This window comes from Piliocolobus tephrosceles, chromosome 3, assembly GCF_002776525.5.
Source record: "Piliocolobus tephrosceles isolate RC106 chromosome 3, ASM277652v3, whole genome shotgun sequence".
In the NCBI taxonomy this organism is placed as follows: Eukaryota; Metazoa; Chordata; class Mammalia; order Primates; family Cercopithecidae; genus Piliocolobus; species Piliocolobus tephrosceles.
In genome coordinates, this window is record NC_045436.1 from 66,355,126 (window position 1) to 66,381,643 (window position 26,518).

Below are 26,518 nucleotides of genomic sequence, written 5' to 3' on the forward strand. Positions count from 1 at the left end.
TTAACAAATGTCATGGCAGCGACTCAAAAGTTACCACCCTTTTCCATGGCAGTGACCCAGAAGTTACCCTTTCGTAGACTCAATTTGTGTTAACTCACCCTTTAATTTGCATGTAAATGAAAGTGGGCATAAGTGAGTATAAATACAGTTGCCAAAAGCCCATAACTTGCCAACTCTGGGTGCACTGCTTATGAGTCAGCCCTGCACTATAAGGGGCAGTACCAATCAATAAAAGATTGCTGTCATAATACCACCAGTGGGCTCTTGAATTCTTTCCTGGGTGTAGCCAAGAACTCTCCTAGGCTATGCCCCAATTCTGGGGCCGGCCTGTCCTGTAACACCCTGATAGAAACATACCTTCTCCCACTTACTCAATCAAATGCTAATCTAGATGCTACCGTGAAGGGCTTTTGCAGGATCCTGAATCAGCTGACTTCAAGGTCCAGAGATTTTTTCTCAATAAGACTAACCTCATCAAAGGAGCGCTCCAAAAGGACAGGGCTTTTCCTGGCAAAGGAAATCTGAAGTGTGACAGGGATAAAACATAATGGATTTTCCATTGCTGTTTCTGATGGTGGAGGAGGCTGTGTGGCAAGGAATGTGGGTAGTCTCTAGGAGCTGAGAGTGGCTCCTAGCTGACATCAGGTAAGATAATTCAGTCTTCAGTCCTCAGCCCCAATCACAAGTGAGTTGTGCCACAATCATGTGAGCGTAGAAACATGAACTCCTAATGAGAATGCACTCTAGCCAACACTGTGTTTTCGGTCTTTAGTTTAAATCCTGAGCAGACAAACTAGTCATAAGGTGCCCATCTTCTAACCTAAGAAATGTGAACTAACAAATGGGTGTGAAGCTGCTAAATTTGGGGTAATTTGTTACACAGCAAGAAAACAACAACGCAAGCACTAAACAGGGCAAGTCAGACAGCTTGATTTAGAAAAATGAAGTTAAGTTTATTGTAAGCCTTACATCCTACTTAAAGAAATATATCTAATATCCAGGACATCCAACATTAGGAAGTCAAAGAAGGCTACTATCAGATTAGGCCGTAGTGACAAAAATCCTAAGACATTTTAGAGCTTATTAACCACAGGGAAACCAGGAAATAAATATCAGAAAAACACAATGAACTCTTACCAGGAGAAAGATTTTTGATTCAGCACCTTTGTGAAACCAGAGGCAGAATTAGGTAAACTTTAAGGCTCTTTCAGCAGTTTCTACAGTCCTTGTTAAGATACAGTCTTATACTTTGTATAGACTTCAGAGATGCCTTAACACCAACCCAGTTTCCATAAATACTGAGAACTCACCTATCTTCTAATAAAATACCACATCAGTAAGGGAATGTTTTTTTTAAGGTCCAAAGCTTTCCTTCATTTAACCAAAGGATCTTTATCACATAGCAAAATACCTAACCAAAGCAAGGTTTTCTGCCACACAATAATTACATTCAAAGGGGTCTTTTTTAAAAATCACATTTTTAAAACTGAAAGTATGTGTATATGTACACAGGAAGAAAGTAGCTCATAAAGTCATACACAAGGCAATAATGCTAACAATAACAAAAAAGGGAAACTGGTTCATGCTCTGAGAACAAATGTTTACTCAACTTAAATCCTTATAAAATATTACATATTAGATATAAATGAGGTACTTAAATTACTGAACTCCTTTATTAAATTATGACCTAGGGAAAAAGTGGTAGTAACAGTTTAAAAGGATTGGCTTTTGCTATAAAGACACATGCACACGTATGTTTATTGCGGCACTATTCACAATAGCAAAGACTTGAAATCAATCCAAATGTCCATCAGTGACAGACTGGATTAAGAAAATGTGGCACCTATACACCATGAATTACTATGCAGCCATAAAAAAGGATGAGTTTGTGTCCTTTGTAGGGACATGGATGCAGCTGCAAACCATCATTCTCAGCAAACTATCGCAAGAACAGAAAACCAAACACCGCATGTTCTCACTCATAGGTGGGAATTGAACAATGAAATCACTTGGACACAGAAAGGGGAACATCACACACCAGGGCCTATTGTGGGGAGAGGGGAGGGTGGATGGCATTGGGAGTTATACCTGATGTAAATGACGAGTTGATGGGTGCTGACGAGTTGATGGGTGCAGCACACCAACAGGGCACATGTATACATATGTAACAAACCTGCATGTTCTGTACATGTATCCTAGAACTTAAAGTATAATAAAAATAAATAAATAAATAAAGGATTGGCTTTGCACCTATATTACTTAATTTAATGTAACAGGCTGAGTAACTTCTTTAAAAAATAGAAGAATCCATTATTTTTATTCTAATTACTTTAAAAACAACAATCAGGACAGTACTTCTTCAAAGTTACTATGTTGATGGTAACTGGAGTCTAACTAGCACTTGCTAAATAGCTAGAATGTACCTTCATATAGATGAAAATGTTGAAAACTCTGGAAGAATAAATTAGATGAAACAAAGAATTCCAAAGAAATCCAAAACTTCAATTCTCTAGAGAAATATGTTAAAAGTAAGATACCAGATGGGAGAGTAGATATTGAAGAGTTATGAACCACAAGAAATGGTCCTTACTGAACTATAAGAAATAAAAATGAAATAAAAGCTTTCCTTTGTTCTCTTAATTTCCTTTAGTTTAAGATCCTTTGTAGGACAGCTCTCTGGGTGGTCTTGGAATGACCCAGTTCTCTCTCTCCCCTCATAGCTCTCAAGAATAACTGTAGCATGTGCAGGAAATGCAACATCCTGAGACAGGGAGGGACTGGATGGAAAAATCCAGGTTCTACTCCAGTCCTCCCCTAGAAACTCCAACACTTTAGCCCAGTGAGTCTCACATCCTCAGTGTATAAAACCCAGAACAGGGTGCCTTCCAGAGGCTCTCAGCTGCAGTGCAAGTGGGGCACATGCAGTCAAGATTCCATTCACCCAGAGCAGCTTTCCTGAATCTTGAGAGACTGGCTTGCAATGAATCCTAGGCTTCTGTTGTATCTTGCTGCCTATCAGTAAGTGGTAAACTTGCTTCGTATAACTTGTATGCAAGAATGTTCTGTCTTACCAGACTCAGACAAAATGGTAACCAGTCCACAGTGAACCTGCTTCACATTCTTCAATATCCTCTAAATGAAATACCAATTAGAAAGTAATTTGACAAAAACAAAAACCTGATAAAATCAAACGAACCAGTTCTTGATTTTATAATATCCACAATGCCTTCTCTCTTACCTTGTCTATCCTATCTGGGCGGTTAGTAGCTGCCAAAATGGTCACATCCTTTAGCTGTTCAATCCCATCCATTTCTGTTAAGAGCTGAGCCAAAACACGATCAGCCACATTCCCAGCACCTAAAGAACTGATTTTGAAAATACAGTTTAAAAAAGATCTTTAACCTATCTTCAAATACTGTATCTATTAATTTTTAAAGGTTCTATAGTCTATAACAAGAAAAACCATGTCTATTTTCAAATATGAAGTATGCCTTTGAGACTTTACTGTATTATCATATCCCAAAACAAACTGTATTCAAATCATTTATTTTCCTCTATCATCAACCATGTTCATTTTCATTCCAAAACTAAAATATTTAAATAAATATTGAAAAACAAAATATAAGATTATTTAAAATAGTTCATCAAATACATAGAGAATTGTTCAATCAATGTTTATATTCTGCATGGTAAATATGTTGACAGAAATTAGGAATAAAAAACTGAGTAAGATGCAAACTCATTCCTCTCATGAAACCTAAAGTCTATGTGAAATAAAGAACTCATTACACATCCATAACAACTAGGATATTTCTGATGTTTCTTCATAAATATTAAGAATATTTTTAAAATACATCCGAGGGTAGGTAATCACCACAATCCCCATTTTTTGAGAAATAGGCAAAGAAAGCATGCTAGGTTTTTTCCTTTGGTTTATGTACCAAGTTAATTACAAAGACAGTTCTAAACACATTATCCTTTAACTTCATGTCCTTTGATCACAAAAAAATTACTAAAGTTTTTAAGAAATAAACTCGGGCCAGGCACAGTGGCTCACGCCTGTAAACCTTTGGAAGGTAGAGGCAGGTGGGTCACTTGAGGCCAGGAGTTCAAGACCAGCCTGGCCAACATGGCCAAACCCCATCTCTACTAAAAAAAATAAAAAAAATTAGTCAGGTGTGGTGGCATGCACATGTAATCCCAGCTATTCAGGAGGCCGCGGCATGAGAATATCTTGAACCTGAGAGGTGGAGGCTGCAGTAGGCAGAGATCATGCCACTGCACTCCAGCCTGGGGAACAGAGTGAGATTCTGTCCCCACCCCTCCCCCAAAAAAGAAGTAAACTCAACAGATCCTACTAATGAACAAAACCCTGTATGACACAATCAAAATGTGCAAAACAATTCTCATTAGCAATAGCTTAGATTTCCTCCAAGACCAATTGGAATTGATAAATATGTAATAAACAACTGAGTGGACAACTATAGAGTAACACAGTATTGTACGTGTATTAAACATGTAAATTCAATCAGATGCACTTGGGTGGAAGAGGACGTAAAGTAGAAGGAGACACACCCAATAGCTTTGTTAGCACCTGTGACAAAGAAGGGTACCTCAGTATAATCATCATGTACTATATTTAATAATAAGGTAATCAGCACCTCTAAATGACAGTATTTAGACCTCAACATGCATTATAAGTTCAAAAATTTGACTTAGTGCATCCATAGGAGAGTAGCCTCTAACTCACACTTACCAAATGCACATGAAGTTGTCATACAAATCACAATGCTAATTTATTAATTTACATGGTTTTCTCCAGTATTTAAAATATATGGGACTAAATAGTACTTGCAAAGTCAATGAGAACTGTTTTGGGCACTAATTCTTGCAAGTAGCTACTCTGCCAGACACAAATTTGCTTATTTGACTGTATGTAAGAATAAACATTGAACACTATAAACAAATGGATTCTATGTCTGTATTAGACCGTTCTCACACTGCTATAAAGAACTACCTGAGACTGGGTAATTTATGAAGAGAACAGTATTAATTGATTCACAATTCCACTTAACAGCAAGCATGACCAGGAGACCTCAGGAAACTAACAATTATGGCTGAAGGAGAAGAGGAAGCAAGGACTTTCTTCACATGGCAGGAGGAGAGAGAGAGAGAGCAAGAAGGGGAAGTGCCACACACTTTTAAATCATCAGATCTCATAAGATCTCACTCATTATCACGAGAACTGCAAGGCAGAAATCTGCCCCCATGATCCAATCACCTCCCACCAGGAGGATCTTCTTAGATCCTCCAACATACAGGGATTACAATTTGATGTGAGATTTGGGTGGAGACGCAGAGCCAAACACTATCAACACCCTTCAAAAGATTCTCCATAATATAACTTTTCCACATGGGAGTTTAACTGTCAAGTAGAAACACAGTTGGCAAAAAGCTTTAGGAAGTCTTTCATAATTACTACAAGCATAGTAAATACTGCGGGCTGCCAATAAATTACCTCAGAGGCCTTTAATTGTATCTACTCTGTGAATCACTTGTGATTCTATACCAGAAAAAACTCAGGAAGGCGATATGGACTGGTCTCAGGAGAGTCAAGGTGGGCTGTCATAAGAAAGATGGTTTCTAAGTAAAACCTAAAAAGTTGGTGGGTATCAGGCAAACAAAGGGTGAAAGGAGGGAAAGAGAGAGAACACAGGATACTAAAAACTGGATAAAGTGCACAATGGCTCAGCATAACAGTCAAGTGAAAACATAAAAGATAGTATAGAAAAATAAACCAAGGCTGAATAACAAAGACCTTGTTATCCAAATCACAGAGTCTGGATTTTACGCTACAGTTAATGAGATGTTTCAACTAGAGACATGACCTAATCACATCTGTGTTTTTGAGAAACACCATGGTTGCTTGCAGTGTAGAGAAGAGACAATAAAAGGACAGTATTGGTCCAATTTCTGGTCCAGAATGTTAAGAGCTTGGAAGTCTTCACTCTGTCCTAAGAGCAAGTAAAAAGCTGAACAAACTGAAAAACCAACTCTTCTTAGATCCATCATATTAGTAAAGTCACAGGGCAAATCACTGCCCCCAAAATTGGAGAGACAGACAGCCCAGGTACAGAAAATCACAACTTTCTGGAGCAGAAACCCACAAAGAGAAACCTCCATGAGAGCCAGTGCCAGGGTAGGAAAACCAGAAATGTAATTAACAAACTGCTGGGGGTTCAGTGTTTGACAAGTCTGAGAGTCGTAGAGCGGGGTCCTTCACACATTTGTGAGTTTTATCTTCAGGAACTACACCAGCTTCGCACAGTGAAGATCTGAGAAAAATCCCCCTGTGCTTTGGGCAGGGGGAAGGAAAAATACCCATTGTGAAATACACTAGAGCACTCTCTTCTTAAAAAGGACTGCTCCTCAGGAGAAAATGTTTTCCCAGAGCTTATGTTATTGAGGTTTTATTAGAGACCAACTGACCCAGAAGAAGAGAGATACCCAACTTCAGCCCTCTCTAGCCTTTCCCATGAAAGAATGAAAATAAAAAACCAGCTCCATCTAGCCATCCTGTCCCACCTAAGGGGAGAAAACTGTGAAGTTCACAGTCCAAGACTCACTAAAAGACTGAGACCATTTTAATCATAGGACCATGGAACACTCCTTCAAATACTCTCCCCAACACCTTAACATTGTATCACTAAAGCCCCATTTACTGCAGTTCATTTTATCCTGTATATCATGTCTAGCTACTAAGAGGGAAATACCCCAGTTTGAAGAAATTGAGTACACATCAAAACCAAACTCAAATGTGGCAGAAGCACTAGAAGTATCAGATCAGGAAGTTTTTTAAAAACTATGATTAATATGTTAAGGATTCTAATGGACAAAGTAGACAACAAGTAAGAAACGATAAGTAATGTAAGCAGAGAGATGGAAATTCTAAGCGAGAATCAAAAAGAAATGCTATCAAAAAGAAATGCTAGAGATTAAATGCACTGTAACAGAAATAGAGATTACATCTGATGGGCTCATTAGTCAACTGGAAACAGCTGAGGAAAGAATCGTTGTACTTAAGGATATGTATGTACAAACTTCCAAAACTGTAAAGCAAGTATAAAGAAAACTTTATAAAAACAAAATACTGGACTAGATTTAAAAAATAATAATAAAACCACACACAACAAAATATCCAAGAACTATGGAGCAAATACAAAAGGTGTAGCATGTGTAATAGGAACACCAAAATAAGAAAGAACAGAACCAATACTTGAAGAAATATTCACTGAGAATTTCCCCAGATTAATGTCAGACACACATCCAGGAAGCCCAGGGAACACTGAGCAGAATAAATGTAAAAACAAACAAACAAACAAAAAAAGCTACACATAGGCAGAAAATCAAAGGTTTTTCAAAAACCTTTAAGAAGTCACATGTCGAAGGTTGGGGACCACCTTACTTACAGAAGAGCAAGAATTACATTAACTTCTCCTCAGAAACCATGTAAGCAAAAAGAAAGTGAAGTGAAATATTTAAATTATTGAGAGAAAAAAACCCACCAATGTATAATTTTATATCCTGCAAAAACATCCTTCAAAAGTGAAGGAGAAAAATTTTCTCAAATAAAAATAAGGAATTGGATGCCAGTAGACGTGCCTTGCAAGAAATGTTTAAAGTTCTTCAGAAAGAAGAAAACTAATATATAGGTCAGAAATTTTGATCTATATAAAGAAAGAGAAAGAAGAAATAAAGAAGATAAAAACTTTAATTTTTCCTACTTTTAACTGATCTAACAAAAGTTTGTTCAAAATAACAACAACAATGTATTTGATACCTATAGTTTATGGACAAGTGAAATGAATGACAAAAATGATACAAGAGACATGGGAAGGATAACTTAGGAATATTTTGTTATTATAAGGTACTTGCACTACCTGTGAAGTGAACAGGGCTATTTGAAAGTAGAAATATATTGCAAAACTTAGGGTTAACAACTGAAAAACAAAAAAAACCCAAAAAACTTTACAGTCTAAGAAAAGAGATAAAATAACATAAAATGCTCAATTAAAGCCATGAAAGAGAAGAAGAAGAAATGGGTATGAAGAACAAGGGCGACTAATAGAAAACAGTAACAAATACGGTAGATATTAATCCAACTATATCAATAATCACTTTACACATCAATGGCCTAAATGCACCAATTAAAGAACAGAGATTGAATGAATAAAAAAAAGAGACCTAACTATATATTGTTTACAAGAAACCCACTTTACCATAAAAAACAAATATAGTTTAAAAATAAAAGAATGAAGAGAGACGTAGAATGCTAACACTAAACCAAAGAAAGCTGGAGTGGCTGTATGGATTCCAGACACAGCAGACTTTAAGCATGAAAAATTCTCAGAGACCAAAGGGGGTATTATATAATGATAAAGGAGTAAACTGTAAGAAGACAGAACAATCCTTAATGTGTATTCATCTAAAAACAAATCAGCAAAACATGTGAAGCAAAAACCAATAGAACTACAAGGAGAAGCAGATGAATACGCTATTATAGCTGAAAACTTCAACATCCCTTTATTAGAAATAGACAGATCCAACAGGCCAAAAAGAAAAAAAAAATTAGCAAGAACATAGTTGAACTAAATAGCAATTCAACTGGATATAACTTATATCTATAAACAGCCAACACATTCTTCATAAACTCAGAACATTCACCAAGACAGACCACATTCTTGTCCATACAACACACATGAACAAATTTAAAAGAAATCATAGAATGTCTGCTTTCACACCAAAATAGGATTAAACTAAAAGTTAACAGCAAACAGCTAAAAAGAAAAAAAAATCCAAAATACTTAAAGACTGAACAACACCCTTGTAATACATAGGACAAAAAAGAAACTTCAAGATAAATTCTAAAATATTTTTAGGCCAGGTACAGTAGCTCACGCCTGTAATCTCAGAACTTTGGGAGGCCGAGGTGGGAGAATTTCTTGAAGCCAGGAGTTCGAGACCTGCTTTAGCAAAAGAGTGAGACCCCATCTCCATAAAACATAAAATAAATGCAGCTGAGCATGGTGATGCATGTCTGTAGTTGTAGCTAGTTGGGAGGCTGAGACAGAGGATCACTTGAGCCAGGGATGTTGAGGCTTTAGTGAGCTATGACTGCACAACTACATTGTGGTGTGGACAACAGGGCAAGAACCTGTCTGTCTCTCTTTCTCTCTCTCTAAATATATATAAACACACACACACACACACACACACCACACACACGCACACATTGATAGATACACTATTTAGTTTTACAGATATATATCTATAAATATATAAAGAAATAGAACTTATCAAAGTTCTATTGTCTATAAATATATGGATAAAGAAAATAGAACTTATCAAAATTTATCGATGCAGAGAAAGCAGTACTTAAAGCAAAACTTACAGTATTTAATGTATGTATTAGAGAAGAAGATCTAAAATCAACACTAAGCTTTCACCTTAAGCAACCAGAAGAGCAAACTAAAATAAGCAGAATGAAAGAAATAATAAAAATTAGAGCAGAAATCAATGAAATCTAAAATAGGAAGTAAAAAGAGAAACAATGAAACTAAAAGTTGCATCTTTCAGAAAATCAATAAAATCAATAAGCCTCTATCCAGGCTAAGAAAAAAAGAGAAAAGATATAAATTCCTAATATCAGATATGACAGAGGATACATCACTACAGATCTTACACATATTAAAAGGATAATTTTAAAAAACGAAGACATCCTATGCCCCAAAATTTGATAACCTACATGAAATGAATAAATTCCTTTAAAAAATTCAATCTGCCAAAACCCACACAAGAATAGACAAACTGAATAGTCCTGTGTCTGTTAAAGAAATTAAATAAATGATTAATAACCTTTCAAAACAGAAAGCACAAAACCCAGATAGTTTACTGGTGAATTCAAACAAACATTTAAGGACAAAGTTATACCGGTTCTCTAATCTCTTTTAGAAAACAGAAGCAGAGGGAATACTTCCTAACTCATTCTATGAAGCCACAATTAGGCGAATACCAAAATCAAACGAAGATATCACAAAAAAAAGAAAACTACAGACAAATATTGCCCATAAGCATAGATGCAACAATCCTCAACAAAATCGTACCAAATCAAATCCAGCAACATGTAAAAATAATTATGAAGTGAGGATTACATTAGCCCAGGAGTTTAAGAATGCAGTGAGCTATGATTGTGCCACTACACTCCAGCTTGGGCGACAGACTGAGACCCTGTCTCTTAAAAAAATAATATAAAGAAAAAAAGAATAATTATATGCCATAACCAAGTGGGATTTATTCCAGGTACACAAGACTGGTTTAACATTTGAAAATATTACATTACAATTGATGTTACAACTGATGTAACATTACATCAATTAATTTAATCCATCACATCAACAGACTGAGGAAAAGAAATCTCATAATCATATAAATAGATGAAGAAAATATTTGACACAAAATCCAATACCCATATTGGTTTAAAAAAAAAAAAAAAAAAAAAACGGCAAACTAGGAATAGAGCCGAACTTCCTCAACTTGATAAGGAACAGCTACAAAAAACCTACAGCTAACATCATACTTAATGGTGAGAAATTAGAAGCTTTCCTGCTATGATTAAGAACAAGACAAGGATGACCCCTCTGACCATTCCTTTCAACAGCACACTATAAAAGAAAGGAAAATAAAAGGTACAGATAGGGGAGGAAGAAATAAAAGTGTCTTTGCAGATGATGTGATCATCTATGTAGAAAGTGTGAAATTATCAACAAAAACACTTCTGAATCTAATAAGCAATTATAGCAAGGTTGCAGGATACAAGGTTAACCCATAAAGTAACTGTTTTCTTATATATCAGCAATTAAAAAGCGTTTCAAATTAAAAACATATTATAAAAAAACCACATTATCATTTACATTAGCACCACAAAAAACTGAGCTATAACTCTAACAAAATTTGTACAAAATCTATATGAGAAAAAATACAAACACTAATGAAAGAAAAATGGAGAAAACCTAAATGAATGGAGAGATATTCCACACTCACGGAAAGATTCAACACTGTTAAGATGTCAATTCTTTTCAACTTGATCCATAGATTCAATGCAATCCCAGCCAAAATCCCAACAAAATTATTGTGTGAATACTGACAAATCCATTATAAAGTTTATACTGAAAGGCAAAAGATCCAGAATAGCTAATTCAGTATTGAAGGAAAAGAACAAAGTTGCAGGACTGGCAGTATCCAAATTCAAGACTACCTATATAAATAGCCATCTTTTAATCAGTACTCTAGAAGAAAAACAAAAGCTCATTATTTATTACAGTTGAAAGGAAGCTGTACTGAAGAAATATTTAACAATGAAGAAATAATCAACGAAACTTGAAAAATATGAAAGCAAAAACCATTTGATACGTGTCCAAAATCAATAATGTCTTGAGTAATCTGGCTTATCACCTACATGATAAACTAGATTTCAGATTATCATCAACATTCAGCAGGAACCTATTTTAGATTAATAAGATATCCTATAAAGGCAGAAAGACACACAAATTACCTTTGTCAGCTATTATAGAGATGTAAAAGCTGCATGCGCTCTATGTAACTGCAGATTTGTATAAACTGTTAACATAGGGAGTGACATAAAAGCATGTATTTTTCCATTTTGCCATGATTTCCCAGCAAAAATTCCACACTAACACAGACAATATTCATTACATTTGTATAGTTTTGATTCAAACACAGGATAAAAGAAACAAGTGATTATTTTTGGGGGGGTACGGAGTTTCGCTCTTGTTGTCCAGGCTGGAGCGTAATGGTGCAACGTCGGCTCACTGCAACCTTCGCCTCCTGGGTTCAAGTGATTCTCCTGGGGTTCAAGTGATTCTCCTGCCTCGGCCTCCTGATTAGCTGGGATTACAGGCGCCTGCCACCACGCCCGGCTAATTTTATATTTTTAGTAGAGATGGGGTTTCTCCATGTTGGTCAGGCTGGTCTTGAACTCCCAATCTTAGGTGATCCACCTGCCTTGGCCTCCCAAAGTGCTGAGATTACAGGCGTGAGCTACCGCACCCGGCCCGAGAAACAAGTGATTCTTAAACTCAGAGTTCAATTTACCACCGGCCAAAAGACATTTTTTGAAAAGATTTTTTTCCCAATCCTGAACCTGCATGCACTGATATCATGAACATAATCCAACACAAGAAATAAGGAAAATTAATATATGTCAATTCAAACTTATTTTCTGACAGCAAACTATCTAGAAATTTAAACAGATTAAATGCTTTTAAATGTGCCATTTTCCTAATATCACAGATCTAGAAATAGTAAAGTAAAAAATAAGAATCTATAATAATCATAAGAAACAATAACCCAAAGAAAACCAATAAACCTTCATTGACTAGTACTCATTGGGAAGGTTGCTTTGAATTTGGGAAAGGACTTTGATATTTAATATGTTTGGGTTCAAACGGCAACTTTTCACCTTGTTTGTTGTCTGTGAGCCTGTTTTCTCAGTCAAAACATGCAAAGTATCATACTTGCCTAGTGACTGTGACTGAATATTTGTCTCTTCCCAAAATGCCTATGTTGAAATCTAACCCCCAAAGTGATGGTATCTGAAGGTGGATCTCTGGGAGGTAATTAGGTCATGAAGGTGGAGACCTCATGTATGGATTAGTATCCTTGTAAGAAAGTCCCCAGACTGCTCCTTGGCCCCTTTCACCATGTAAGGACACAGTGAGAAGATGGCATTCTATAAACAAGGAAGCAGCCCTCACCAGATATCAAATGTGACAGCACCTTGATCTTAGAGTTCACAACCTCCAGAACTGTAACAAACTTTTTGTTTCTAAGCCACTCAGACTAAACTATGCTGTTATAACAGCCCAAGGGGACTAAGACACTTCCTCAAAATTAAATACAACATATAAAGGATCTAGCATAGTACTTAGCACAAAGAAAATGTCAATAGATAGCAGTTTGGGGGCATTATAATAATTATAATTATAAAAATTAATTATTAATTTTCAGTCATTGTGTCAGCACTGTAATTGGCATAATGAAGATACCTTTTAAATCTTTTAAAGTTGTAAATTAAACTAACAGGTGTGTGACACATAAATATTTGCTGAAATAAAGCAAGAATGTGATATCTGGTAGAAGATTTTCAGAAGTGTCAAACAGCACAGGTCAACAGATGCATCCAGATTAACAGTCAGTTCCTTACTTAGCCTTACTTACAATATGGTTCAAAGTATCAAACTTCTTTAAATTTTGCCATGAAAACCATCAAGCAAATACTAAGATCAGAACTGCTCCTCTGATATACTTCATAACTATGAGGCATGCCCAGAACAGTCAGCCTTTAATACACTCCTAATAGAGATTTTGTTACTATATTACTAGGAGATTGTTAAGACATTGGTAATTAGAGTACTTCACATTTTAGTTTTAACTGTTTTAGTTGTTCAAATGTAGTAATTGCTTAGCTTCTCAAATTCCTCAAGTAATTATTCATTTTACATAGCTAAAATTTCCAGATAAGAATATGTTTATACTTTTCAGATATTTTTATAATTAAACAAATGTTTTAAGTAAATCCTTCTAAAATAGACAAAATATTATTAACAACATACTGTAAGATTCTGTGCTCAGATGCAGAAATGCTTGACTCAGGAAATAGGCCAATAAAAAGAAAATCTGTATTTCTTTGGTTTCTTGAATCTATATCAAAAGTTCTCTTCAGCTGTTTTTTTTTCTACCTACCCTCTTTCTTTGTGTATTCCCAGTCAACTCAGCTTTTGTTTGGGAAGAGGGTACCACAGGATTCTATACAGCATTTGTTCTGGATAATACAGGATCATTATTTATGTGCTTTAAGTATGGTTGTAGAAACACAGGATTTGGAACCTACTGACTTAGGTGCTTGTTTACGCAAAAAAAAGACTGTTAAATTACCCTACAATAAAATAAGAGTGACTGAATGGCCTTTAGTGCAGAGAGTAACATGGAGACCTTTCTACAAATTAATTAATATAGCATGGATGGCAGCAGTCTTTTTCAAAATGTGTTCTCACTGGCCTAAAATGTATGATGCTCATCACTCCTGCTATCCTTTGTTGGCCTTTAATTACTGCTGCTAACAGCCACATTAAAAAGAATATCTATCATTTCTGTATACTTGGCGCACTGCCAAAGTTTTGTGAGTCAAACTCACTTTTAAATTTAGTGTGTTCACAAACCATTAAATATTTTTAACACTGCTTGGCACTTCATTAATTCTTTTTGGAGTTCTTTGAGAGGTGAATTATTCCAAAGCTTACCAATGATTCCTTACCATGAAGAGGATAATGCTTCTATGAACATTAATGCAGGAGAAAAAATTCTGTAAGAGTCTCAGTTTAAATTTTAAAAGTCTCAAATTTTAAAAGAAAATTTGTTCATATATGGTACTAAGTCGAACTCTGAATAACCAGCAGAGTGATCATAATCTCTCGTTTCTCTGAGTTTCTATTCCCTTATTCAAAAAACCACCTGTGTGCACCTTTGCTAGGTGCTGTCGTGGACATCTGAGGTAAGAGGATGAAAACATTTTCATTTCCTTGAAGATTTCATTCTTGTTATTAGCAGGTATGAATGAGGGAGCAATTTTAAATAATATACACACAGGTCCTTTTGAGTTTTAAAATTGTGATTCTATGCTGTTATTATGTAGCATCTATGTGCAGCTACTTAATTCATTACTTTTAATAAATATTCATATTTAGAAATGTATTATTGACACCTCCAATCAGGTACCTCTAAATAAAAGGCAGTGAAACTCAAACTTTTCCAATTTGCTATTTGTTGTAGAGGAAAACAGTGGCTGTAATTAATGCTGAAGATTAAGTGATAATGATTCTTTGCACTCCTATTACCCATACTGTCTTTGTTCTTCATTTCCACAGATCATTGAAAGCTAGCTGGAGAAAAGCATAGTGAAAATGTTTTATGAACTGAGAAATATTCTTGGCTGACTTTCAAAGCTTCAGTAGGAAACAAAATCCATAAAAACTGACATCCTAGGAAATCAAAAACAACTCTATGAAAAAGTTTAAATACAAATGTTTAATCACTAACATAATGAAATGATTTCATAAAACTTTATTATCTGCTAGACATAGGCAACACAGTAGGGGAAAATGTTCAGCTACTATATAAGCCAGGGATTCCCAAAGCATTAACTCTCTTTTCCCTTCAAAAGTCAAGCCCCCTTTCCAAATTATTCCTATTCAAAAGACATATAGGACCACAGATCAAAAGAATATTATGATATCTTAAAACTGGGGTAGGCAAACTATAGGCACAGACCAAATCTGACCAACCGTTTTCTCATTTGACTACATATTTTCCATGGCTGCTTTTGCACTACAGCAACAGAGATGAATAGTGGTAACACAGACTATATGGCCCAAAAACCTGAAAACATTTACTAATTGGCCTGTTTCAGAAAAAAATTTGCTTATCCCTATTTTTAAGAAACCTCACTCCCATTATGGTAATTATTATACTGGTTCTATTTTTCAGTACTAAAAATTTCACAGAATACATGAATTTACTAACTCCTCCAATAAAATAAAATGCCCTACCCAAATTATACACCAGCATCTTATATATTCATTTTTAATTTTAAAATATTTTTTCCTAGTATACATCTTAAATATCATAATAAGTCCCAAATGGTAGCCACGTAAATTTGTTCACTTTTTTGCTGTTTTTTTTTTTTTTTTTTTTTTTTTTTTTTGAGAAACAGACTCGTCCTGTCGCCCAGTCTGGAGTGCAGTGGCGCAATCTCAGCTCACTGCAACCTACACCTCCCAGGTTCAAGCGATTCCCCTGCCTCAGCCTCCTGAGTAGCTGGGACTACAGGCACGCGCCACCACACCCAGCTAATTTTTTGTATTTTAGTAGAGACAGGGTTTCACCATGCTGGCCAGGATGGTCTCGATCTCCTGACCTCGTGATACACCCACATCAGCTTCCCAAAGTGCTGGGATTACAGGTCTGAGTCACCACTCCCGGCCTCATTTTCTTAAAATCTACCTTCTCACACACCCACAGTCAAAACTGGCTTGTAAGAAAGCCCAAAAAAGAAGGCTAGCCAACATATATTGCTCTGAGTTAAAGCACTACTTATGATAATTTTCATGGTACATGTAAAATGCAGGCAAACTTTGATTTTAAAGGCGAGATAGCTACAGTAAGAAACCTATGTGTCCTACAACAATAACAAAGAATTCCCAGTTCCTAGTAAAATGCTGCAACAGGCCATCTCTCTAAGGAAACTCATCTCATGCCTTTGAAAAAGTATGCTATAGTACTTAGTCACAACTTATAGACAAAACACAAATAAAAAAATTCATAGAACTCTCATACCACATAAAACTATTATTAAGAGAAAATCTGTTACACATTTTCCATTTCTTCTTTTGCTTTGTTTTCCTCAGCATTTCTATTTACTGTTTACTTTTTAAAATTTACCAATGTGAAACTATGTTATATATAAGGCAATTAGGTATAAACTGGGAAAAACTGTTTACCAGAAAAATGCCCTTGATTTTAGCAACTTTCAAAATAGACATACAAATAATAGTGGCTAAAAGTATCTAAGTTGTGACTACTAGAGTTTCTTAAAACATAAAAAAAATTCTTCATAAATATTTAGATACATGAGAATTTTTACCCTGAAATAAATGCACTTTTTCTATCCTAAATCCTGATAATATATGAAACAGTAGTAGTATAGTTCAAAGAGCATTAAATCAGAAGACATGAGTTCTAGTCTTGTCTAGGCCACAAAAGAATTACATGTCTCTTAAATTCTAGGAGTATCTGTTTCTTCTGAAAAATAAAAGGTTGTACTAGATGACTTCTAAGAACTTTTCCATTTATAAAGTTTTATGATTTTATGAAATTTTAAAAACCCATAAAAATCACATTAAAAAATTTATAACCCTTCTTGAAAAGTGTCATTTAGAGAAATGATGTCTACAAAAATTTCCTTTACAGTGCATAGCATCATGAAGTTATTGAATTTACCTAAAATCTGGATATGCTGCTACTGCTTAAAAGAGGGTACCCCATTTACTGATTATTATTTTAAAACTCAGACCTCTTTTCAGAATGCCACTAAGCCTGAGATCTTCATTTTCAATGAAAGCTAGCTCAGAAATTTTTAATTTTTTTCCCTAACCTCTCCAAGTGGAAACCAATTCTGGACTATAAGTGCAGAAACAGCTATAAGAGAAAGCAGTTATTAATATAGATTCTCTGGTGTTACACAGAAGATACCAGCCAGCTTTTAACTGAGCACTTAACCTTTTTCATTTTTTAAAACATATTTAATCATCTTTTTATGTTCTAGTCATAAAACAATATCCTGAAACATTATATATAGCTTTAGTGTTACAAAACAGAATAAATCATCTTCCCTATCTCCTAAACAACAATTTTCTCCTATATCTAGGATAATTTTTTTCATATTTTAAATTTGTGAAGTCAGAATGTCTCCTGCAGTTGGTGATTTCTCAGCACCATTTTCTCAGCGTATTTCTTCAGTAAGTTACATAAAATAATGACGTATCTTATAACTGATGGCATCTTAGAGTGACAAAACGCCATACTGTGAGTCAACTGTAGAATATTTTTTCTAATTCCCAAATGTTTTATTTAATCAGTTTTCCTTCACTAGTACATAAACTCTGTGGAGGTAGATTCATTTCAATCTCAATTACTATATTTCAACCTATATGGAAATCATTATAAGAATATCTTACAAAAATTACTGTAAGAAGAAACATTGAACTTTTCTAGTAGTTACTAAATGCCAGGTATTATGTTAAGCACTATAATATGTATTTACTTCCAAAAACCTAGAATTTGCTATTATTAAGTCCACTTTACAGGTGAAGAAACTAAGGCTTAGAGAGATTAAGGAACCTGCCCTAGGTTCTGTTCACTGTTTTATCCCCAACACAAAGCCTATTGGAGAATGTTCAATAAATGTTTACTGAATGAATGAATGCTTCAAAGGAGACTTAAAACAGCTCAGTTAGACGAACAGAATCATTATAATGTAAGTCATAGAGAAAATGCAAGATAAACATTATAATGTAAGTCACAGAGAAAATGCAAGATAAACAAGCTTGAAAGGTTAGTTAACTACCTAGACCTGGAATCCTGGGCTATGTGGTACAGTAGTTGAACAAAAAAGTGGCTCAGGGTATCTGCTCTATGGTCAATATATCTAAATTCCAATCCCAGCTCTGTTATTAGTGATGCATGCCCTTGAGTAGTTACTTAGATGTCTATAGTCCCATTTTCTCACCTGTAAAAGGAAGATGAGAATAGCACCTAAAGACAACGATTAGGAGTTAATACAACAAAAGGGCATAATACACTAAGTGGGGTCCAAACAAAAGAAGTCACATTACTTGGAAGTTAAGTAAAAAAGATGAGCCTCTCTAGTTAATGACCCTAAGCTTCAGGAATGTGTTCCTAGTTCCAAATCTGTTCTAGTCCTGCTTGAAGTTTGGCACTACCAAGCAATCACTGTCAGCTAAGGAGTATGATTCAGGATCTCAGGACCCCATGAAATGTCCTGGACAACGGAAGTTGTTATAGGAAATCTATAGGTTAGTCAGTACTCACTTCCTCAGTCAGACGAGACTGGGCCGACCCTACATGGCTGCACTGTTGATGACAGGACCGCTGCCAAAGCAAGGTTGACTAATAATTTATTACCCAGTTTGCTCTCCTCACCACATCATAACCTTGAAAAAGGTAAAAACGTAAGCTAGTCAGGAGGTAAGACAAAGTACTAGAGTCAACTGCCAATTGTATAATATCCTACTCTGCATTAATGCAGGGACCTTTTTGTGAGTTTTTCTTCACTGTAAAGCAATTTAAGTAGTTTCTAGTATGTAATAAGAACTAAAGGAATGTTACCTAATATTATTAGCCCAGTATAATTCAACTCCCCTTCCTCCCTCAATGTCTCACTCCCTATCATATTATCCATTTTCCAAAGAGCTATGTTACCTTTAACAGCATTTTTAATTTTGCCAAATGTAGTAAAACACTTTGAAAAAAGAGTCATACAGAATTTCTTCTAACTTATAATATAAAACATGACAAAAATCCTTATTCAAAGGTACCATAATTTAAATGAACACACAGAAGAAGAGAAGTAAATATCAGGCTTATTTATTCTTCAAGTCCCAAAGAGTCTATTAAACAGGGCAAAGAAGAGGATAAAATATTGGTTATAATTAGATACTTTCATAAACATGAAATATACCGTTCTTTTGAAATACAAAGACTTCAATGGCTAATAAGCAAATAGTATATATATGCTCTACTTACAATGAGCTGGCTGTAATCCTCTGTTTCATGGCTGATTTACCATGTCTTATCTTTTGAGTAATTTAAAATAGTCAAAATGATTTGATTTAGCATGAGCAAGAGAGTAAAGACTAGCAAATATCATAATTCTTTGCTCCACTGTTAAACATCCTGAATTTGGAAATTAAATTCTTTCTTCTTCTTCTTCTTTTTTTTTTTTTTGAGACAGAGTCTCGCTCTGTCACTCAGGCTGGAGTGCAGCGGTGCAATCTCGGCTCACTGCAAGCTCTGCCTCCTGAGTTCATGCCATTCTCCTGCCTTAGTCTCCCGAGTAGCTGGGACTACAGGCACCTGCCACCACGTCCCACTAGTTTTTCATCTTTTTAGTAGAGATGGGGTTTCACGCTGTTAGCCAGGATGATCTGGATCTCCTGACCTCGTGATCCGCCCATCTCATCCTCCCAAAGTGCTGGGATTACAGACGTGAGCCACCGTGCCCAGCCCAGAAACATTCATCTTTATGCATTGTTATTTTGGGACTAGTTACATGATTTGACCTGAATGTTATAGAAAACAAATGATAGCTTTGGACAAATGAAATCAGTGACTGTTTATAGCCTAATATTATACAGAAATGCCTCCTAGTTTATGAAATTTTTCTCTGTTTTCCTATTCCATGAGTAGTTTAACAATGCATAAAATTGGTTTAGTATCTTGGGAATTTTATACTTCTGGTATATCTATCAGTAGTCGTTTCTCAGTTTCCATTGTGTTTAATTCAAACAGCCAAAGAACAAAAAAATGAACAAAATAGCTTTGTTTTAGATTTCAAGTAACAGCAAGCTAATTAGATAAAACAATCACTTATAGGCAATACTGATCCATCATATAATTAGGAAAAAAAGACGAAGACCTGAAAACAGAATGTCACTTTATGAGAGTTTTATGGTTACAAAAAACAAACTATATAAGATTCAGTGCAAATAGAGTACAACCAAAACTCTTTAACTGAGACCCATCAGCACTGTATTTCCTCAAATGGAACTTCATCTTTGCTTTCTGAAATGTCAACTAACTTGATAAATTATGACCAGAAATGTTTCTGTAGAAAAGAAATTGCATAGACTTTACTTCTACAGTCATGTGCCACATAATGAAGTTTGGGTCAATGGCAATCACATATATGAAGGTGGTACCATAAGATCATAGTACTATATTTTTACTCTAACTTTTGTATGTTTATAATCTAACCATTTTCTTACCACTGCCTACAATGGTATTCAGTACAATAACATGCTGTATAAGTTAGTAGCCTAGGAACAGGCTACCTGGTATAGGTAATATAGCTTATTGCTATACCATATGGCTTATTGGTATACATATATCTTACATAGTAAGAGCTCAATAATTGATAGGTATGATTAACTACTACTAACAACATTGCCTGTTTTAACAGAAATACTGGCCATTATTCTCAGAAAAAAAAATGATAGTTTTAAAAAAACCTTTATTTCATAAAAATAAAGGCTAGTAATCTGACGTTTGAAAACAAAATCAAAGTACCGCTGCAGATGATTGTTATACTATCTAGCAATAGGCCATATGGTATATAGTGTAGAAGGCTACACCATCTAGGTTTATAAGTAAGTATACTCTATGATGTTTGCACAACAATGAAATTGACTAATGACTGAATTTCTCAGTACGTAAACGCCCCCCATCATTAAGTAACACACGACAAGCCATTGAGAGAGGGGGGTATACATTAAACACATGTGTTCTCCGAAAGTTCAATTTGATGAAGACTACCAGAGGAAATGATATCCAGAAGTTACAAATCATTAGTATCTCTAATGTATCTGGTAATTCCTACTGAGCTAAACTCCTATAAAAGCAAGGTATTTCTACAACGTGCCTTGTCTGGTTTCTCACATCACTTTATTTCAGTGGCATTTTATGAGAACTTTGCTACATATTCGACCTCCCATCTAGTTCATATTTAACAGGTTATCCCACCTGTTCCTTTTTGGGATCCAAAACCAGACGTCTCTGATGTCACATAAATGCGGAAGGTCACGCTACTTCAGTAAATTTATCTGGCTTTTCTTCTCTTGTAGTTATGTAAACTTGAGTTTTTGTAACACTCTGTGCCATCTTAAAATGTAAGTAATAAGAGGGCTTGAGTGCTTCACTTCATAAAGCAAAAAGACTGGTAAGTATTTATGGAATACCAAATGTGAGGGGGGTGGAACACAGGGCAGTTGGTATGGTTTGCCTGTGTCTCCACCCAAATCTCACCTTGAATTGTAATAATCCTCATGTGTCAAGAGCAGGGCCAGGTGGGGTAATCGAATCATGGAGGTGGTTTCCCCCACACTGTTCTTGTGGTAGTGAATAAGCCTCACAAGATCTAATGGTTTTCTAAAGGGGAGTTGCCTTGCACAAGCTCTCTTGCCTGCCACCACATAAGACATGCCTTTGTTCTTCCTTCAGCTTCCTCAATGATTGTGAGGCCTCCCCAGCAATGTGGAACTACGAGTTCATTAAACCTCTTTTTCTTTATAAATTATCCAGTCTTGGGTATTTCTTCACAGCAGCATAAAAATGGACTAATCTAGTAAATTGTTAACAGTAGAGTGGGGTGCTGCTGTAAAGATACCCAAAAATGTGGAAGCAACTTTAGAACTGAGTAACAGGTGAAGGTTGGTACAGTTTGGAGGGCTCATAAGAAAACAGGAAAATGTGGGAAAGTTTGGAACTCCCTAGAGACTTGGAGGGCTCAGAAGACAGGAAGATGTGGGAAAATTTGGAACTTCCTAGAGACGTGTTAAATGGCTTTAACCAAAATGCTGACAGCAATATGGAACAACAAAATCCAGGCTGAGGTGGTCTCAGATGAAAATGAGGAACCTGTTGGGAATGGAGTAAAGGTTACTCTTGCTATACAAAGAGACTGGCGGCATTTTGTCCCTGCCCTAGAGATCTGTGGAACTTTGAACACAAGAGAGATGATTTGGGGTTATCTGGTGGGAGAAATTTCTAAGCAGCAAAGCAGTCAAGATGTGACAGAGCACAAAAGTTTGGAATTTTGCAGCCTGAAGATGCAGTAGAAAAGAAAAACCCATTTTCTGGGGAGAAATTCAAGCCAGCTGCAGATATTTGCCTAAGTAACAAGGAACCAAATGCTAATACCAAGACATGGGGAAAATGTATCCAGGGAAGGTCAGAGACCTTCCCAGAAGCCCCTCCCGTCACAGGCCTGCAAACCTAGGAGGGAAAAATGGTTTCCTGGTCCAGGTCCAGGGTCCCCCCTGCTGCTGCTGAGTGCAGCCTCAGGACTTGGTCCCCTGCATCCCAGCCGCGCAAGGTGTGGCTAAAAGGGGCCAAAGTAAAGCTCAGGCTGTGGCTTCAGAGGGTGCAAGCCCCAGCCTTGGCAGCTTCCATGTGGAGTTGGGCCTGTGGGAGGGCAGAAGTCAAGAACTGAGGTTTGGGAATCTCCACCTAGATTTCAGAAGATATTGGAAATGCCTGGATGTTCAAGCAGAGGTGTGCTGTCGGGGCAGGGCCCTCATGAGAACCTCTGCTAGGGTAGTGCGGAAGGGAAATGTGGGGTCTGAGCTCCCACACAGAATCCCCACTGGGGCACCACCTAGTGGAGCTGTGAGAAGAGGGTCACCATCCTCCACACCCTAGAATGGTAGGTCCACTGACAGCTTGCACCATGTGCCTGTGGCACTGTGTTGCTGCAGATACTCAACACCAGCCCATGAAAGCAACCGCAGGGAGGCTGTACCCTGCTAAGCCACAGAGGCAGAACTGCCCAAGATCATGGGAACCCCTCTCTTGCATCAGTGTGACATGGATGTGAGGCATGGATCAAAGGAGATCATTTTGAAGCATTAAGATTTGACTGCCCTGCTGGATTTTGGACTTGGCATGGGGCCTTTAGTCCCTTCGTTTTGGCCAATTTCTCCCACTTGGAATGGGTGTATTTATCCAATGCCTGTACCCCTGTAATGTCTAGGAAGTAACTAATTTGCTTTTGATTTTATAGGCTCATAGGTGGTAGGGACTTGACTTGTCTCAGATGAGACTTTGGTCTGTGGACTTTTGAGTTAATGCTGAAGTGAGTTAAGATTTTTGGGGGACTGTTGAGAAGGCATGATTGATTTTGAAATGTGAAGACATGAGATTTGGAGGGTCCAGGGGCAGAATGATATGGTTTGGTTGTGTCTCCACCCAAATCTCATCTTGAATTGTAGCTCCCTTAATTCCCGCATGTTGCGGGAGGGACCCAGTGGACGATAACTGAATCATGGGGGCAGTTTCTCCCATACTGTTTTCGTAGTAGTGAATCAGTCTCACAAGATCTGATTTTTTGTTTTGTTTTGTTTTGTTTTTTGAGATGGAGTTTCGTTCTTGTTGCCCAGGCTGGAGTGCAATGGCGCAGTCTCAGCTCATCGCAACCTCCACCTCCCGGGCTCAAGTGATTCTCCTGCCTCAGCCTGCCAAGTAGCTGGAATTACAGGCACCCACTACCACCGCCGGCTAATTTCTGTATTTTTAGTAGAGAGAGGGTTTCACAATATGGGCCAGGCTAGTCTCAAACTCCTGACCTCAAATGATTCGCCCACCATGGCCTCCCAAAGTGCTGGGATTACAGGTGTAAGCCACCGCGAGGCCTGACCTGATGGTTTTATAAGGGGTTTCCCCTTTCACTTGGCTCTCATTCTCTCTTGCCTGTCACCATCTAAGAGATGTCTTTCACCTTCCACCATGATTATGAGGTCTCCTAGCCACATGGAACTGTGAGTCCATTAAACCTCTTTTTCTTTAAAAATTACCCAGTCTCGAGTATGTCTTTATCAGCAGCATGAAAATGGACTAATATAGCAGTCTACCTCCTAATGATAGGTTCCTAATGACAATTTATACTCTCATCATATGAGGCAGCTCTAAGAAGGATGATAAGAGCAATGTTTCATATCACACTAATGACACTTGTAAGTTGTCTTCACCCTTCACTGTAATTACCATCAGTAAAAAATTTCATAATCAATATACACATCAAGAAACTATGCACAAAGTACATGAATTTATGTTACCCAATATGAACCACTTTTAGTACAAATTAAAGGACCGCTATACATTTGTAGAGGAAAAAAACATATACTTATGAATAGTTCTGATATATGTGTGTGTGTGTGTGTGTATGTTCATATATATATACTTGTTTGAAATGACATCATAGATAATCCTCTTTACTGCCTGAGATTCTGGAGCAAAACTATTAATACTAATATTAATTAATATTCTATTTAATTTTATTTTAGGAAATGTTTATTCCAGAGAATTTTAAAATCTGTATAACATATTTTATTATAATTCTGTTCTACTACAAGAATTATGATTAATCCAGTTTTGTTTACAGTTTTAATTGTATGTTTACAATAATCCTAATTTTGATAGACAATACTCAGAAGAATCTGTTGATATAAACTATAAAAATTAACTCAAATGCCCAAACAGGTATCAGTGGCTTTTATCCAATATGGATAAAATTTAACGGGTATAAGAGGAAAAAATTACATAAACTGAAAACTGTTTTAGGCTAAATGTATTAATAGATAAAAGTTGTATACGAAATGCTATTTATACCATAATTGCTATCATTATGTAACATCATATTATTCTATAACAGCAGTGCTATTAAATACTTACCTGCCCCTTTCAACTGCTAAGGCATCCAATTCATCAAAGAAAATAATGGAAGGTGCCACTGCTCTTGCTTTTCGGAAGGTCTGGGGGAAAGAGTGCCAAATTAGCTAAAGATAAGCAAACACTAGAAAATTCTGTAGTTGGTTTGTGTTTTAAAACTATATTTAGAACCATATTTATTAGGTACAAGTCAACAAGCCTAGTCACTTTGTATAGACCTTATAATAGATGCTCAGAACTTTATAATGGATGTAAAAGTATCCCCTTCAACAGTACTTAAAGAGACAAGACTACCAATACATATTCATATAGGTGTGAAGCAGGCAATTCAGCTAAGCAATCAGAAAATTTCAGTTAAAATCCCAGCTCCACTACTAGTAACTATGTGACTTTCAGCAGTTAGCTTTACTTCTGTAAGCCTCGATTTCTACATCTATAAAATGGAGATGATAACAAACACCTACCTCAGAAAGTTATTTTAATAACTGAATTTAAAAAAGAACACAAAGCATTTGGCACAATGCCTGAAACAGTAAGAGCTCAATAAATGATAGGTATTATTAACTATTAGTAACAGCATTAACTATTTTAACAGAAATGCTGGCTATTATCATCAGAAAAAAATGATAGTTTAAAAAAATCTTTATTTGGTAAAAATAAGGGCTGGTAATATGATGTTTAAAAACAAAACTGAAGTATTGCAGATGATCAAAACTGCATTTTTAAATAATAAAATAATATTCACCTGAAGAAAAAAAAATAACCACTAAGATCTGGCTTTGGAAATGCCAAAGTCTGTTACCTAAAACAAAAGGGAAACCGCACAGGACAGAAGTGTGATTCTCCTGTGCTGAGTGCCACTAAAGGCACAATTTCTTACCTCTCTAACTGCTCTTTCAGATTCACCAACATATTTATTCATTAATTCAGGTCCCTGCATGAAAGGAAAACAACTGTTCAGTGTCTTTATAAATGCAATCATGTATAGTTCTTCCAATGAAGTAGAAAAAATATATACAAAAGAGAAAAGAAACAAAATCTGCTTATTAATCCCTTTAGTATGCTTATTTTCTCTGTGTGTTATTTATGCCTTAAAAGTGAAAGCCATTCTACGTTCCAAAAACCACACATCAATACAAAAGAAAGGCTGTGACTAATCACAATATTTTAACAACTTATTCATCATCTGTCTATAACTCTATCCCCATTTTTACACTAAATCAGATGTGGTGCTAGGCACAGAAGATGGAACAGCCATTTGGAAGACAAACAAATAGGTAACATCCACATATTCCCAGACCGAACCACTGGCTAGTTCTAAGCAAGTCTACTTATCAGATCTGAAGATGTGCATATTTTGACA

At 36.1% G+C, this 26,518-nt stretch overlaps 1 protein-coding gene across 5 annotated transcripts in view; it reads right to left on the reverse strand.

Moving 5' to 3' along the window:
• Positions 1–26,518, reverse strand: part of SPATA5 (spermatogenesis associated 5) — a 363,998-nt gene that overhangs the window by 222,019 nt on the left and 115,461 nt on the right. For 4 of the 5 annotated variants that reach the window (XM_023217553.2, XM_023217552.2, XM_023217556.2 and 1 more), the window contains 3 exons: positions 26,036–26,089; positions 25,159–25,238; positions 3,239–3,365 (listed from right to left, as the gene is read on the reverse strand). In XM_023217553.2, the coding sequence (XP_023073321.1) occupies positions 3,239–3,365; positions 25,159–25,238; positions 26,036–26,089 (261 nt within the window). Of the gene's footprint in view, positions 1–2,863; positions 3,133–3,238; positions 3,366–25,158; positions 25,239–26,035; positions 26,090–26,518 lie in introns of those variants that run through there. The other variant, XM_023217554.1, reaches the window with a different exon arrangement.